This window comes from Merops nubicus, unplaced genomic scaffold (assembly GCF_000691845.1).
Source record: "Merops nubicus isolate BGI_N331 unplaced genomic scaffold, ASM69184v1 scaffold42932, whole genome shotgun sequence".
Classification (NCBI taxonomy): domain Eukaryota; kingdom Metazoa; phylum Chordata; class Aves; order Coraciiformes; family Meropidae; genus Merops; species Merops nubicus.
The window spans coordinates 969-13,954 of NW_008596360.1; the positions used below are offsets into that span (position 1 = coordinate 969).

Consider the following 12,986-nt stretch of genomic DNA (forward strand, 5'->3'; position numbering starts at 1 on the left):
GTGCCAGACATATAGCCATAACAACAGAACTGGATGTTCTGATCCTGGAACTGGTCCAGCAAAGTGCTGACAGGACAGAGCACTGTGCACATAGAGTTAATACAGTAGAAAAGCCTGTGGATGGAGGTAAGTACAGAAATGAAATTTTATTTCCAAGAATCTGCTCACCAATTCCTGTTATTCTCAAAGTATGCTCAAAGTCGTTGTCCTTCAGAATATATTTTCAGATCATTTTAGGGCTGTCAGATGAATATTCTCATGTATAAAAATTGGTACCACCTGCAGTTGGAGATAACACTTAAATAGGCCATCGTTCTACAGACACTTTCAGGATAGTGCATCCTCTACAGACAGAATGAAGTCCCTGTTTTGGCGTGCCACCATGGGGCCAAATCAAAGTGACAGTAGTTCAGTGTGCTTTCTTCAGAAAAGTTACTCTGCAAGTGTCACTGCCCAGATACATGTATGTGCCCCTTTTAAGGGAGGAGCGAGAAGTCAAATGGAAGAAGCATCTCATAAGCCTTCAGGTGGACCATGCATACTGGCTTGCATATTTAAGAATACTTCTGTGGCAGTACATATGCATTTTTGGAACTGCTACTAGGCTCAGAACCTGCATAAACATGTCAGCAAATTCTCATTTTTCAGGGTCTTCGCTTAAAATCATGGAAATCCCAGAGAGATTAACTCAGTAGGTTTCATTCCCTTGTGTTGCAAGAAATCAATCCATAATGTAATTAATTTTCACATTTCCAAAGGTCTTAGATGAACACCAAAAAAAAACATAAGAAAATCCTTCTTTTATAACTGAAGAAATTTAAAACAGAAAAGGATTGTCTTTTAGAAATGGAAGCTACCTAGAAAACATAAAGGTAAACAAGAGCAAAAATATAAACTGGAATGCTCTTCACTGAGTGAAGAGGGATCTTAAATCAGATAATGGCATCCTGCCCCTAGTTGTTTTTATTACTAAAAAATAAATGGAAAAGTTCAGATTACTTTCTGAATGCTGTTAGGATTTGCTTTCCAGACCTTAGAAGTGGGTTTAAGATAACACTTTATAGCATAGCTGCCTTTTCCTTCTTAAAACTTCTCCAGCCAAATGACAACAATTTTTATGGCCAGCCATTTGCACCACAAAATTTGGACTTGTAATGAACAGTTTACCTGTTCTTCCAGGAATCTAGACTCTTGGGTAGACTGTTGAGGCTTAAATGAAGGCTTGTTCTCATCTTCTAGCACAGCAGTTTTCAAAAACTCATGGTTTGAGGAAGCCAATGATACCTAAGTAGCTGTAATTGGACTATATGATATTGTGTCAACATTCTATCTAACAATAAAAAAAATTATATGAACAACTAATACAGCATTTTCATTGTTAAGGTGTAAAAGAAGAAGGCTGTTCAACATATACTTTGCAACCTGAATTAGATGAGTTCATCATATGTCAGAAGCCAGTGGAATTGCTTGGGGAAGAAAGCAAGCTATGTGAGATACCCATCACACTGGAATCCACAGAGTTACCTACAGAAGACACAAAGCACTTCCAAGTGCAGTATCTGCTTTTCAGGTATTACAAATTCATTTTCCCCTTTATGGGCTAATTTACTACAAGAAACCAAAATAGGCTGTGGTTCATGTCTCATTGAAAGGAAAATCATGGTATTTCAGCGTACAGGGGTTTTATAAGGTGGTATTTTTTTTGGTTGTGGGGTTAGTGTGAGTTGCCTTTTTCTTCTCTGAAGAAATAATGTGATATCAGAGTGCCTATGTTTAGCCCATCTCTGGGTCTAAACTACATCACTTGCGTTATCACCTCATGACCTCTCCCAGCCAAGAAGGGGAATTGGGCAAAGGAGAGAAGAACCACAAGCTGAAATGGATTCAATGAAACAGAAAAACTAATCCCAACGCTAGTATAAAGTAAAAAATGTTCTACTCAGCCCAGCAAAGGTAGGGTGGTCTCAATAAACAGGAAAGCAGTCATCAGGAGAACCCCAGGCAGGAAACCTTCTGTCATTAGCAAAATTCCCCCTTTATATTGAGCATGATGTTTATGGAATAAGATTCATCTGGTGCCAACTTAGCCCTGGTGCTAGCTGCCCTGGCTGACTCCAGGCTGCTGATGGCCTGCAGAGTATGGCAGGGCTAGGATTGTGTGAATCCCAGTAAAACCAGGACACAAAGCCCATTTTTTAACAGTAGAATATGTCAGTTGGAAGAGAGATGCAGTGATCATCTGGTCCACATGCCTGACCACTTTGTGTCTGACCCAATGTGAAAGCGTATTATTAAGGGCATTGCCATTAAACCCTGACAGGCTTGGGGCATTGATCATGTCTCTGGGAGGCTTGTTCCAGTGTTTGACCACCATTTTGATAAAAGTTTCCTAATGTCAAGTGTAAACCTCACCCTGATGGACATAGCTTTGAACCAAGTAAAGAAAGAGGATTTTGGTTGCAAGAACTCAAGGTAGTTGTCTAGCTGTACCACATGCTTCTTGGCATCACCATGCTAAATGCATTAGTGGTAGGGCTGCACGTTGTCATTGCGTATCAAAACATCAGCGATGCCTATTATAAGTAGTGCTGTTTATTTGTCTGAAGTAGCTCAGAATAATTCCTCACTGAGGTCCCAAATTGTTCTGGATTTTTTTTCCCTAGACGTTTTACACCCGACCAGTCGCCTTTTGGGTTTTGTGAAGAGACAAAGTTGCACTCTGTTCAGCTGCTTCCTGTATACCAGACAGGTACATGAATATGCATGGATGGATTATGGCCTGTGTCACAGGAGACCTGGGAAAGGAAGGAGCTTCCTTCTGTATTGTTTTGTATACTGTAACTATTATTTGGCGTTTTTTTTAAATTAGGGTCTTTCTTCAATTATTTAAACTGAGCTTCTGTTAAGAAAAAAATTACATTTTTTGAAGTTCTGCATAATCTTCAGCTAAAATATCAATTCACTGTGCCAAAAGAGCACTAAATAAACTTTTATCCCTTGCCTACTGATAAATTTTACATCACAAAACAGTCACTCTTTACATTGCATTAGTAAAATTATCCTCAGTGATATATTAGGCTGCCTCTAACCAGTAAACAGTGGAAATCAGGGTAGTAAACCTTAATAATCTTTAAGATACAGGTTACCTTTCTGCCAGGCTGGCTTTAATTAAAACTGCAAAGGATGGATGCAGATCTTAGGGGTTCACTAATACACACTATCTCAAGCCCCACCACCCCCATGGAAGAACTTAATGCTATACATTAACAATCAGCTTTGCTGACTGCTTACCCAGTTTGTGCTGGTTGTATGTGTGTGATAAGTAGCAAAACCTCATTTAAGTTGCAGCTGACTCAAGAGAATGAGCTGCTTGCCATTTGTGTCCCATTATCTTATGTTCTTTTGTGATTTACAGTCTTTGACAAGGGTCTGTAGAATCTGGACACAGCCCTTACCTGCCAGAGGGGCTTCATAAACAAAATCTGCCATTCCCAGCCTTTTTTTCCCTTAAGTGAGAACCTGTATTTTGGTGCACTACTGCTGCAGCTCTGGATGAGCATTCACCCCATCTCACAGGCAGCTGCGTAAGAATAGGCTAATCTGTCAGGCCATGGATATTTATTTGTGATGAATCTGCCAGGACTCTCAGATGCTGTTACAGCTATAGAATTTCTTTACTTGCTGGTTTGCTAAAAATGCTGCAAATTGAGATAACATGACATGCAAATTTTTGGACCTATGCCTTGATCGTCACATAGTTGTTTTTCTCTTCACTAGGTACTAACAAAACTAGTCTACAACCTGGGCAGGTTTGATAGTGTGTTTTAGGCATCTGGTTTGCAAAGGAATTGCCAAGTTTTGATTTATGAGCTATATAAAATGCCTTTCTTATTGTTACATCCAGGAAGACCTGTGACAGCCCATGAGGAAACTGAGAACAAGAGAGAACTACTGAGTCTCTTTTGCTTTTTCTCTTTACCTCATGTTGGATATCTCTACTCTGTTGGGAAGTTAGTAGAACTGATTTCTACTTACCAATACTCAGAGAAGTCAGAGCAGGCAGTTCTCACTCCACAGTTCCTGCACGTCATTACAAGGTACTATGTTTATGACTTTGCTGATAGTATTACCATGTTTCTCTATGCTGCTATATTTTTATTTTCTTTTTTTTCCCCTCTGATATGTCCTTCATAGCCTCCTGGAACTCTCTGGGTAGGCTCATGTGACAATGCAGCAGATCCTCTTACTTAGGCTTCAAGGCCCATTTATACAAATGAAAAAAATCTGATTCTCCGTACTACTTGATTTTGCAAGTCATCTTTTGGTTTTTTCCCCTTCATCCTTATGGTTTCTTCTTTCCCTCTAGTGAGAACCTGCAGTGCTTCACAGTGCGGTGCAGTGCAGCAGCAGCCCGTGATGAGGATCCATATATTGATACAACTGTGAAGGTGCACCTCTTATTAACTTGCTGAAAGAATGGAGCTGCTACTGTGACACTTGGTTTCCTTGTGTTTCCTTCTGAAATCCTGTTAGTTTTTATGGGCTGAACCAATGAAATAACATCCAAAGTTAATATTTTACTTTCATCTGTGGCATATTTTACTTTAATGGTGTATAAATGCCTCAATGAAACATTTAATAAACATATAAATGCCTCTATTATAGCCATTTAAGATTACAGACTGTTATTAGAATGTTTTCAAAAACACCAAAAGCTATGAAGTAACTTGCCTTTTAAACTAAATTTCATGCTTTCCTGCATAAAGCTGAATGAAGAATGCAGAGTTTTATCTTATGGCAGCTGATGATTTTTCTCTCTCTTAGGTGTCCTTGAAAAAACAGTTTTTATAAGAGGAGCTTAGACACTTGGACGAGTCTGCTACCAGATACTTAGTGCATGTTTTTTTACAAGGAGGGCTTTTGATCCTTGGATGTCTAGACTTTCCTCCTTCCTTAAATTGCTTATCAATAAAAAAATCTATTGAATTTTAAAGATGGGGATATATGTTAATAAAAATACCAGGAAAGATAGACCGAACTGTATTTCACGTTAGCATTTAAGGATTTCTTTTAAGCATGCAGACAGCAGACACAAAGACACCCTAGGACAGCAGAAGCACTACAAAATTCTCAAAAGCCAAACGTATTCTCTGCTCTCCATAGAGGTAGCACTCTAAGGAATACAAACGTGTGTCCCTTTTCCAGTCTCTGCTTTGTGTGTTTTCACTGTGGGTTGAATCCCATCCATCACAGTTCCTCCAGTCAGGAAACAGGCTGCCTCCTGCCCCAGCAGGAGTTTTGAGGAGCTGTGCATGTAACTGGGGTCTGCAGGCTGCAGTCCCTCATGGCTGTCCATACTGCAGCTTGCCCTCCATGGGCTGCAGACTCACTCTGGTATGGGTCTTTAGTCCCTCAAGGGCCTTCCTGCCCCTGGTGTAAGTCCTCCACGGGCCACATTCCCTTGGGGGTGTCCCCACCCCAGTACAGGTTATCCATGGGCTGCAGTCCCTCTGAAGTGCCCCTGCTCTGGTGTGGAGCTCAGTTTTAGTCAACTGGTTTTGACTAGCCCAGGAGAGTTTACAGCCCCCTGGTCAGCATTGCAGCCCTCTGCCTTGTTACAAGAAAATTTGAAGTTTGTTTAAACAGGATACATGCATGCTGTGTTGCCTTGCTTTATTTGGTACATTAATTTGTAAATACAGTATTTTATCTTCTTAAAGCTGTAAATTTAGAATATTTCTGGGCAAATGAGGTTGCATTTTTCTGTTCTCAGGCCAATGTAGATGATACAGTAGGTTTTACATGAATGATGCATAGTGAATCAGAGAGATAATACTGGCTATGTAATGTAGCCGTGGGCAAGCCAATATAATACTTCTATCTAGAATTGCTTTTTATATGCAACTGAATTCAAGACTTTTATAACCATGTCACACAATCTTTTGCAACTTGACCAAATACAAACTATTTAGGATTAAGTTTTCCATGTTAGGCATCTCCCGTAGGAGATCAGTTATTTTGAGACACACAGCTAAAACTGTGTGGTTACTTTGAAGAGTGAATTGTTTTTTCTTTTACTACATTGCTAAATTATTTGTCATCATTTTATAAGTATTTTTATGCTTGCTTAAGTGAAGCACTCGAAGTTAGGATAAGCTAGTGAATGTTTTTAGCGTCAGCTCATTGGCAAAAGTTACATTTTTTCTTCTTTTTTTTTTTTAACTTAAAGACTCAAAGTACATACTAACTGAAATTATAAAACAATCACTTTCCTTTATAGGCTTGTCCACCTGTGGCACTGGATATCTGCACATTAAGAATGCAGCTTTTTATAGGACCAAGAGCTATCTGTCATTTCAAAAACCATATAATTCTTTTGACTAAGGCAGACACAGAAGATATTACTGAAAGAAGAAAGCCTGCAAGAAGGATGCTGTAAGAATTTGTGTCCTTTGGGGAGATGGTTATAGCTCTGTGTACAGTGCTGAATTTGCGGGTGTTGCAGTTGAAGAGAGGTTCCTCTGTGGAAAAACTGTTTGGAAATAATTTCCTAGTTAGTGCATGAGAACAGAAATCAAGCCTTATTTTTTTTTTCAGTTCTGCTGTACTAACTGGCATAGAAGAAATAAGGGTAGGGTCACAAATGCTTGAAATCAACAAAATAAGTTACTCAAAATTGTAAAAAACTTAACTGTCATAAGTAATGTTAAAATAACATTACTAATAATATTGAGTAGTGCTATTGAGTAGCTAATACTGCTATTGAGAAGAAAAAATATTTGAGAAACAAATACTGAGAAAAAAATACCTGAAATAGAACTGAAACTACAGGCTAACAGAATGTTTTGCAGCACAAAATGCAAGTGTCTTACCTTTGGCTAATGGTTCTTTCCAATAAAAGTTATAAATATCCCTACAGTAATCCATGACAAAAGATCTGACTTTGGCCCAAGATACTCTTGCAGCATGTATGTAGCCAGAGACATTTGTGACTCTTAATCTATTTCTGTGAGAACTGCTATTCCCTTTCTGGTGATCCTGGTGTATGAACATGGCTATCCCCATTTTTTTATTAGCCATTATGACTTAAATTCACAGCCTAACTCTTGAGTATTTACTAGCTTGCAAACATACCTACTTAAATGATCAGGTGAGTGGGTTTTTTTTGGCTGCACAGTGTTTATATGGACACTGATAACTCTTTTCCTTCTTTCTAGTTACCGAAAGGCTGATAGCATCAAATCCAGAACAAATTCTGAATCAGAGCCTGGCTGGAATTTATATATTATAAACACTGTTTCAACCATTCAGCTTTACAGAGAAATGGTATTGCCCAACTCCTGCTTTTGATGTGTGATTACTAAAAATAAGTACTGTTAAGTAGTCTCTGATGCATGTCGTTGCTGACTAAAATATAATGCCTTTCGTGTGAATAGCCCATATTCCTGTTTCAATTGGCTGCTGACCTCATTAGAATGATTCCTGTATATTCTTAATTTTTGCTAGCAGCCTAAGTATATCCTGTTTCTGTTCTAGGTAGAATATAGTAGAACTTACGAAAATGCAAAAACTGAGAGTTGCATCCATCTTCTAAGTGAGGCTCATTTACTGGTCAGAGCAGCTATAATGGACCCTTGTTTCCTTGAATCAGATGAGAAAGATGATCTTCTGAGAGCATTCAGAGAAAGTTGTGCCGCCTTAGGAGACTGCTACAGCAGGTATATTTTAAATGTCAGTGGTACAGGTGTACTTGTTTCCAATAATGTAACCTTAAAATGGAAAGTTATCATTCTTTGCTGGTGTACATTAGTATTGCATATTTAATATAAATCCTTACATTCTATGAAAATGGCTTAGTCTAGTCATCTCTTCATTATCTGATTGTCTTCATTGTCGTTGAACGGAAAATACAATCTTACACTGAATGTGAGCTGTGTATTTGCAGATACTGGTTTGTAACTTTGGTGATTTTGGTTCTTACAGTGATGGCAAAAGTGTTGCCCTTAGTTTTGTTGTGTTTTTCCTTCCTCTCTGTTGCCTTCAGGTTTGACACAAAGGATTACCATCTTGCTTTACCATACTACAGAATGTCAGGTTTATCTGTGACTGAAGTTTTAAAGAGACTAGTTTCAGAAGGCGATGAAATGCAGACATATGAGAGAGGATTTATATTTTACTTAACTCACGTTCTCAATGAAGACTTGAAAGAAGAACTAAGTAAGGTAGAAACGAGTTTTTTTCTTAATCTATTGCTTTTGTTCTGATTTCAAGAACTGTATATCAAATTTTCATTAAATTCCCTTTGAAAACACTGAGTTGCTTATTTAGTTTTACAGTTGTTCTTTTTCAGATGGTTTTTATTTTCCCTTTTTTGCTGACAAAATAGCAAGCAGCACCTGTGATGCCTTGGGGTGCTTTCAAGCAACAGATTATGGGTTTTGCTGTCATGGCGCATGTTGCTAATGATCTGGTTCCCACTTGAACAAAGAAACATTTCTCTTTTCAGGAAAGCCCTGCCTCAAATTTCTTTCATCTCCCATTTCTGTAACAAAAACTGTTTGAATATTGCCAGACTGTTTGGTTGGTAAAACCAATTCACTGTGTTGGTGGATGCTCTCCTAGCACCCCAGAATATGGGTTGAATCACTGCCAGTTAAAAGATCCTTTACTTCTACTAGTAGGGAAGAAAAAGGCAGGAAAGGCAGTGTGATTTCATAGCTAAGCTGTAATTGTCTGTTTTATTAAAAACAAACAAACAAAAAAACAAACCAAAACTGCAATACTTTCATATGCCATAGAAGACTATCTGGAAAGGTCTAAACTGTCAAATGGCTTTTATTTCAACAGGAATCAGCAAACAAAGTTCTCCAAATATTCTGTCTTGCTGACCCTGTGCAGCTGCCTCATATCCTCTGCAGCCCCTGTATGAGAAATGTATGTCCTTTGACAGCTGTGAAATATCTTCAGAAAGTAGAAGAGACTATGCCATCAGTGGTCCTGACACTTACTAAGGCTTTCATGGCTCTGAAAATGGGAGACCTAATGATGTATGAACATGAGATGGACTCCTATAAGGAGGTAAAGGATGCTGAAAGCATGAGCTATTCACACTTTGCAAAACACAAGTCAGTACCTTTGACCTGAGTCATATTTTGAAGAAACTTTCAGTCGCTCCTCTTCCTCCTAATACGCTTGTCTAAACCATGACAATGTTGTGTAGGCTGCACTGACTGTAGTAACAGTAGAATCAAGGGCTGGTGTACACTGGGACTCTACTGTTAACTCTGCGGGCAGGGTAGTCTTATCTTGGCAAAGGCTTACCAAAGAAGAAAAAGTTTTGAAGCTGTTAATTCTTGATAAATTAAATGCAGTTTACCAGGTTGTAACAAGCTCTGCAGAGCCAGTGTTCTTCAGCAATATGGCAGGGTTGTATAATAGCATTTTTACACTCCTCCACCTGCAATTAATATGTGATATGCCCATGAAAACACCACGTGTATGCAAACAGACCTTTTAAAATTGCTCTTGAAGCCAGATGTTCCTGGTGCACACAAACTAAAGTTTCTGTATACAATTTTCCATCTTACATGGAATCAAAGCACTTAAACTTCATTAAAATCAGATCAGAACCTTCTTCAGTGCTATCAAAGTAAGAATTCCACATCAAAGAGGGAAAAATGTTATTGAAGCAGTCTCTGCCATAGATGTTTATGTGTGGTTTTGGACTGGGACTTGTCTGTAAATTACTTCTTGTTAAGGTTGATCAGGACTGTTGAATATTCAAAGGTGACAGAGATTGAAATACAGACTCTGAGAGTGAGATATGGCGGGTCTTTAAAACTTTCAAAATAAACTGATAGCTGTTCCAAAGTTAGCTGTCATGCTTTAGTAGAAGTCCTGGAGAGCTTTCAAAGACAGAAGTTTTTTGAATTGCACGGTGGAAGCTGTGGAGAGCTGTTTCAACAGTGATACTTAGCACCACCTGCTTTCTAACTGTTTGCAGCACAATCAAGTGAAATTGCCGTATTTTGAGTAAACATAAACATTCCACTGCATGGGTGGCATCTTTTTAATCTGCCCTATTAAAAAATGTTCTATCGCACCTTCACCTTTAAAAAGCATTTTGCTGCAAAGTAGAAAAAAAAAAAAAAATCACACTTTCAGACAGATGAAGAAAGGAAAGGTAGTTTGTACGCATAGTGGGGTGAAATCTGCATTTTCCTCCTAGGTCTGCCTTGTATTCCCCACGTAATTCATTTAATCTGCTTAGGCACCATTTCTCCACTGTCTTTAAAGTGGAAATAGTACCTTGTCATGCTTACCTTCAAAAACTCTCAGATAACCAGAAAGAATTTACTGTTGCACACAGTGCAGCACATTTTGAACATAGTTGCAGCAGTATTTTCAAAATAAAAATCATACTTAGCAAAGTAGTCTACTGAAATTTCAGCCAGTGATTTTTCAGAACACCGAGGTTATTGAATGTGTTGGATTTCACAGTGAAATCCATCTTTCTTACGTGCACAGTAACCCCAGATTTCAACAGCATGTTACTTTTAGCATTCAAGCAAATGGCCAATATATTGCTCAGGAGTCACTGCTCTGACACGTGGTTTGGAGCTCAGTCTCTGGAGATCTATTCTGTAAACCATAGAAAGGATTTTTTTCTTTCCCCGGACTTTCCCGTCTAAACTTCACTGCCTGAGAAAGTACTGAGTTTGCTGAATTCAATCATGTGTGGACTGAATTATTTACTTAATTTACATCTAACTGTGTTTATAGACAATACTGGCTTGTGGCTTCAGTGGGCAACCAAAACTCTTAAGACAAAGGAAGGAAGGAGTTGTTATGCCAACTGAGTTTGCTGTTCACTTGAAGGAGATGCAACCTGGTTTACTGGTGGCTGCCACTGTGGCTTTACATGAGAACAGTAAAATCGAACTGGAAGAAGCAGATACCTTTTTCAAGGTTGGCACGTAATCATCTTTTGCTTCTGTTTTTCTCATAGTATTGCTGTTAAGGGTAAGCAAAGCAGCCTCAGTTGCTCCTTCAGTCATCTTTCAGCATTTCTTCAAAAGAGAGAGATGATTCCAGTCATAATAGATGACTACAGAATGAGAAACTGGACCTTCTGGAAAGAAATACTGGTTAAATCAAGAAAAAAAATAAATCCATTAAGTTCTTTGTTTTGACCTTGTCATTTGAATGGAGATCCGTGATCTCAGAGACCTTTCAGTGGCTTCGTACGGCTATTGAAATTTAACAGAACTTAGATAAACCACTTCCATAAGCTCTTTTTGAAAAAATCATTAGCATTGAAACACATTCCTAAATAATCAGACTTAAATATGAAGGTATATAATATTCTGTGTAAATTTCTGAAAGAACAGTATCTCTGCAGTTTATGAGAAGAGCGATAAATATAATGGGTTTTTCTGGTGTCACAGAAGTTTTCTTTATTTAGACTGGGAATAGACAAACCCTTTTAAAATTTTCTCTACACTTCATAATGTTGTTTGGATTAAAACTACGTATCCTTCAGTGTAGGTATGTTGCAGTCTTGTATCTGTTACTGTGCAAGACCTGTATCAGAAATACCAAGTCGTGAAACTCAAATGAGAACAAGTGGTGGTATTTAAAGCCAGTTGGAAACCAAGTAAAAGTTATTTTTGCTGACACACCAGACCTTAACACACCTCTCTTGTGGCTCCTACCGTTATACCTACCTGAGCTACACAGCCTCTCTTACCATGACCTTTAGATTCTTCTTTTGAAGACATCTGCTTGGCTATTGACATATATAAAACCCTCCGTATTAGCAGTCTGTAAATACCTACTCACAGTGTGCCGCCTTTTCTGGCAGTAGAGAAAATCTTGAAGAAGAAATCAAATCCCTTGTTTAGAATTGATTACCTTAAAATCATTCCGTTGCCTTTTTGCTTTGCTTAGCACTTTTATTGTGTAGAATCCATTAGAAACACACCAAGACACAAAAGGAGCCGAAACAGTGCTTTCAGTAAAAAAGAAAAACCGTTCCTCCTGTCTCTGTTAACTTCTGCTACTAGTAATTACCACAGTCTATGCTAACGTGCTGTCTTCTAACATTTTTGTGCTTAGATGTTGTGCAGTAACAGCGAAAACACTGTTCCTCAGCTCTTGATGGATTTCTGGGAAGCTCTTCTTGTAGTGTGCTCTCAAGAAGAAATACTTCATGAGCTTTTATTGAGGGTTACTTCTCAGTATGTTTCAAGAATATCAAAGCAGCAACTTCCTGAGACTAAGCCATTGAAAACAACAGAGGATCTGGTAAGTAGCACTCAGGGCAAGTTATGACTGCATCGTCCCTCCAAAATCTATCCAAATACTATAATTAGCATTTTAATTGTGGACAGTTTATCTTCTAAAAGAAGCAAGACTTAAAGCAAATAAGGTAATGTGCAGTTATCAGATAGGTTTTGCTGGCTCTGAGGAGTTTTACTTTTTGGGGACGTTTGCAAATATACTTCCAACAGGAAAGTCAGCTCTGGATAGAAATAAGGGCTAAAATGAAACAAAGAAGAGTTTGTAAGGTGGAGCATTTGCAATTTTACAAAGCTGACTAAATGAGAAAAAGATGTGAATGATGAATTTTAAAGGACTCTGAATGGGAAATCTGAAATATAGAATTCCCAGTTTGTTACTAAATTGTATGAACTAGAAGAAGGGATGTGGTGGTTTAAACCACTTTTATTGTTCAGGGGCAGGTTCAGTAAAGGTGACGGAACACTGAACAAAATTAGCAGCAAATGAACAGTGTATTACAGAGGGTTGAACAGGAGAAGGCGGGATACCCCAAAGGAACCCCAAAATTATACACAGAAATTTTGTGACAAGTAGGGAGAAATAACACAAAGGGGAAAAGGGAGGAAAAAACCAAGAAAAACAAGAAAAGAGAGCTGCTCTCTCTACTAGATGGCTAGCGGAGAGAGCAGGGAGAAGGATAGGAA

The 12,986-nt window shown here is 38.4% G+C and overlaps 1 protein-coding gene across 1 annotated transcript in view; it reads left to right on the plus strand.

The window, feature by feature from the left end:
- Positions 1-12,306, plus strand: part of LOC103769169 (Hermansky-Pudlak syndrome 3 protein-like) — a gene marked incomplete at both ends in the record, with an annotated part of 12,689 nt that extends 383 nt beyond the window's left edge. Inside the window, 12 exon segments of the mRNA XM_008936344.1 lie at positions 1-126; positions 1,384-1,570; positions 2,664-2,749; positions 3,905-4,097; positions 4,367-4,448; positions 6,281-6,435; positions 7,218-7,326; positions 7,537-7,718; positions 8,045-8,222; positions 8,848-9,078; positions 10,783-10,968; positions 12,118-12,306. The exon segment at positions 1-126 is cut by the window's left edge and continues 28 nt beyond it. Coding sequence (XP_008934592.1) covers positions 1-126; positions 1,384-1,570; positions 2,664-2,749; positions 3,905-4,097; positions 4,367-4,448; positions 6,281-6,435; positions 7,218-7,326; positions 7,537-7,718; positions 8,045-8,222; positions 8,848-9,078; positions 10,783-10,968; positions 12,118-12,306 — 1,904 coding nt within the window.
- Positions 12,307-12,986: the final 680 nt, after the last annotated feature.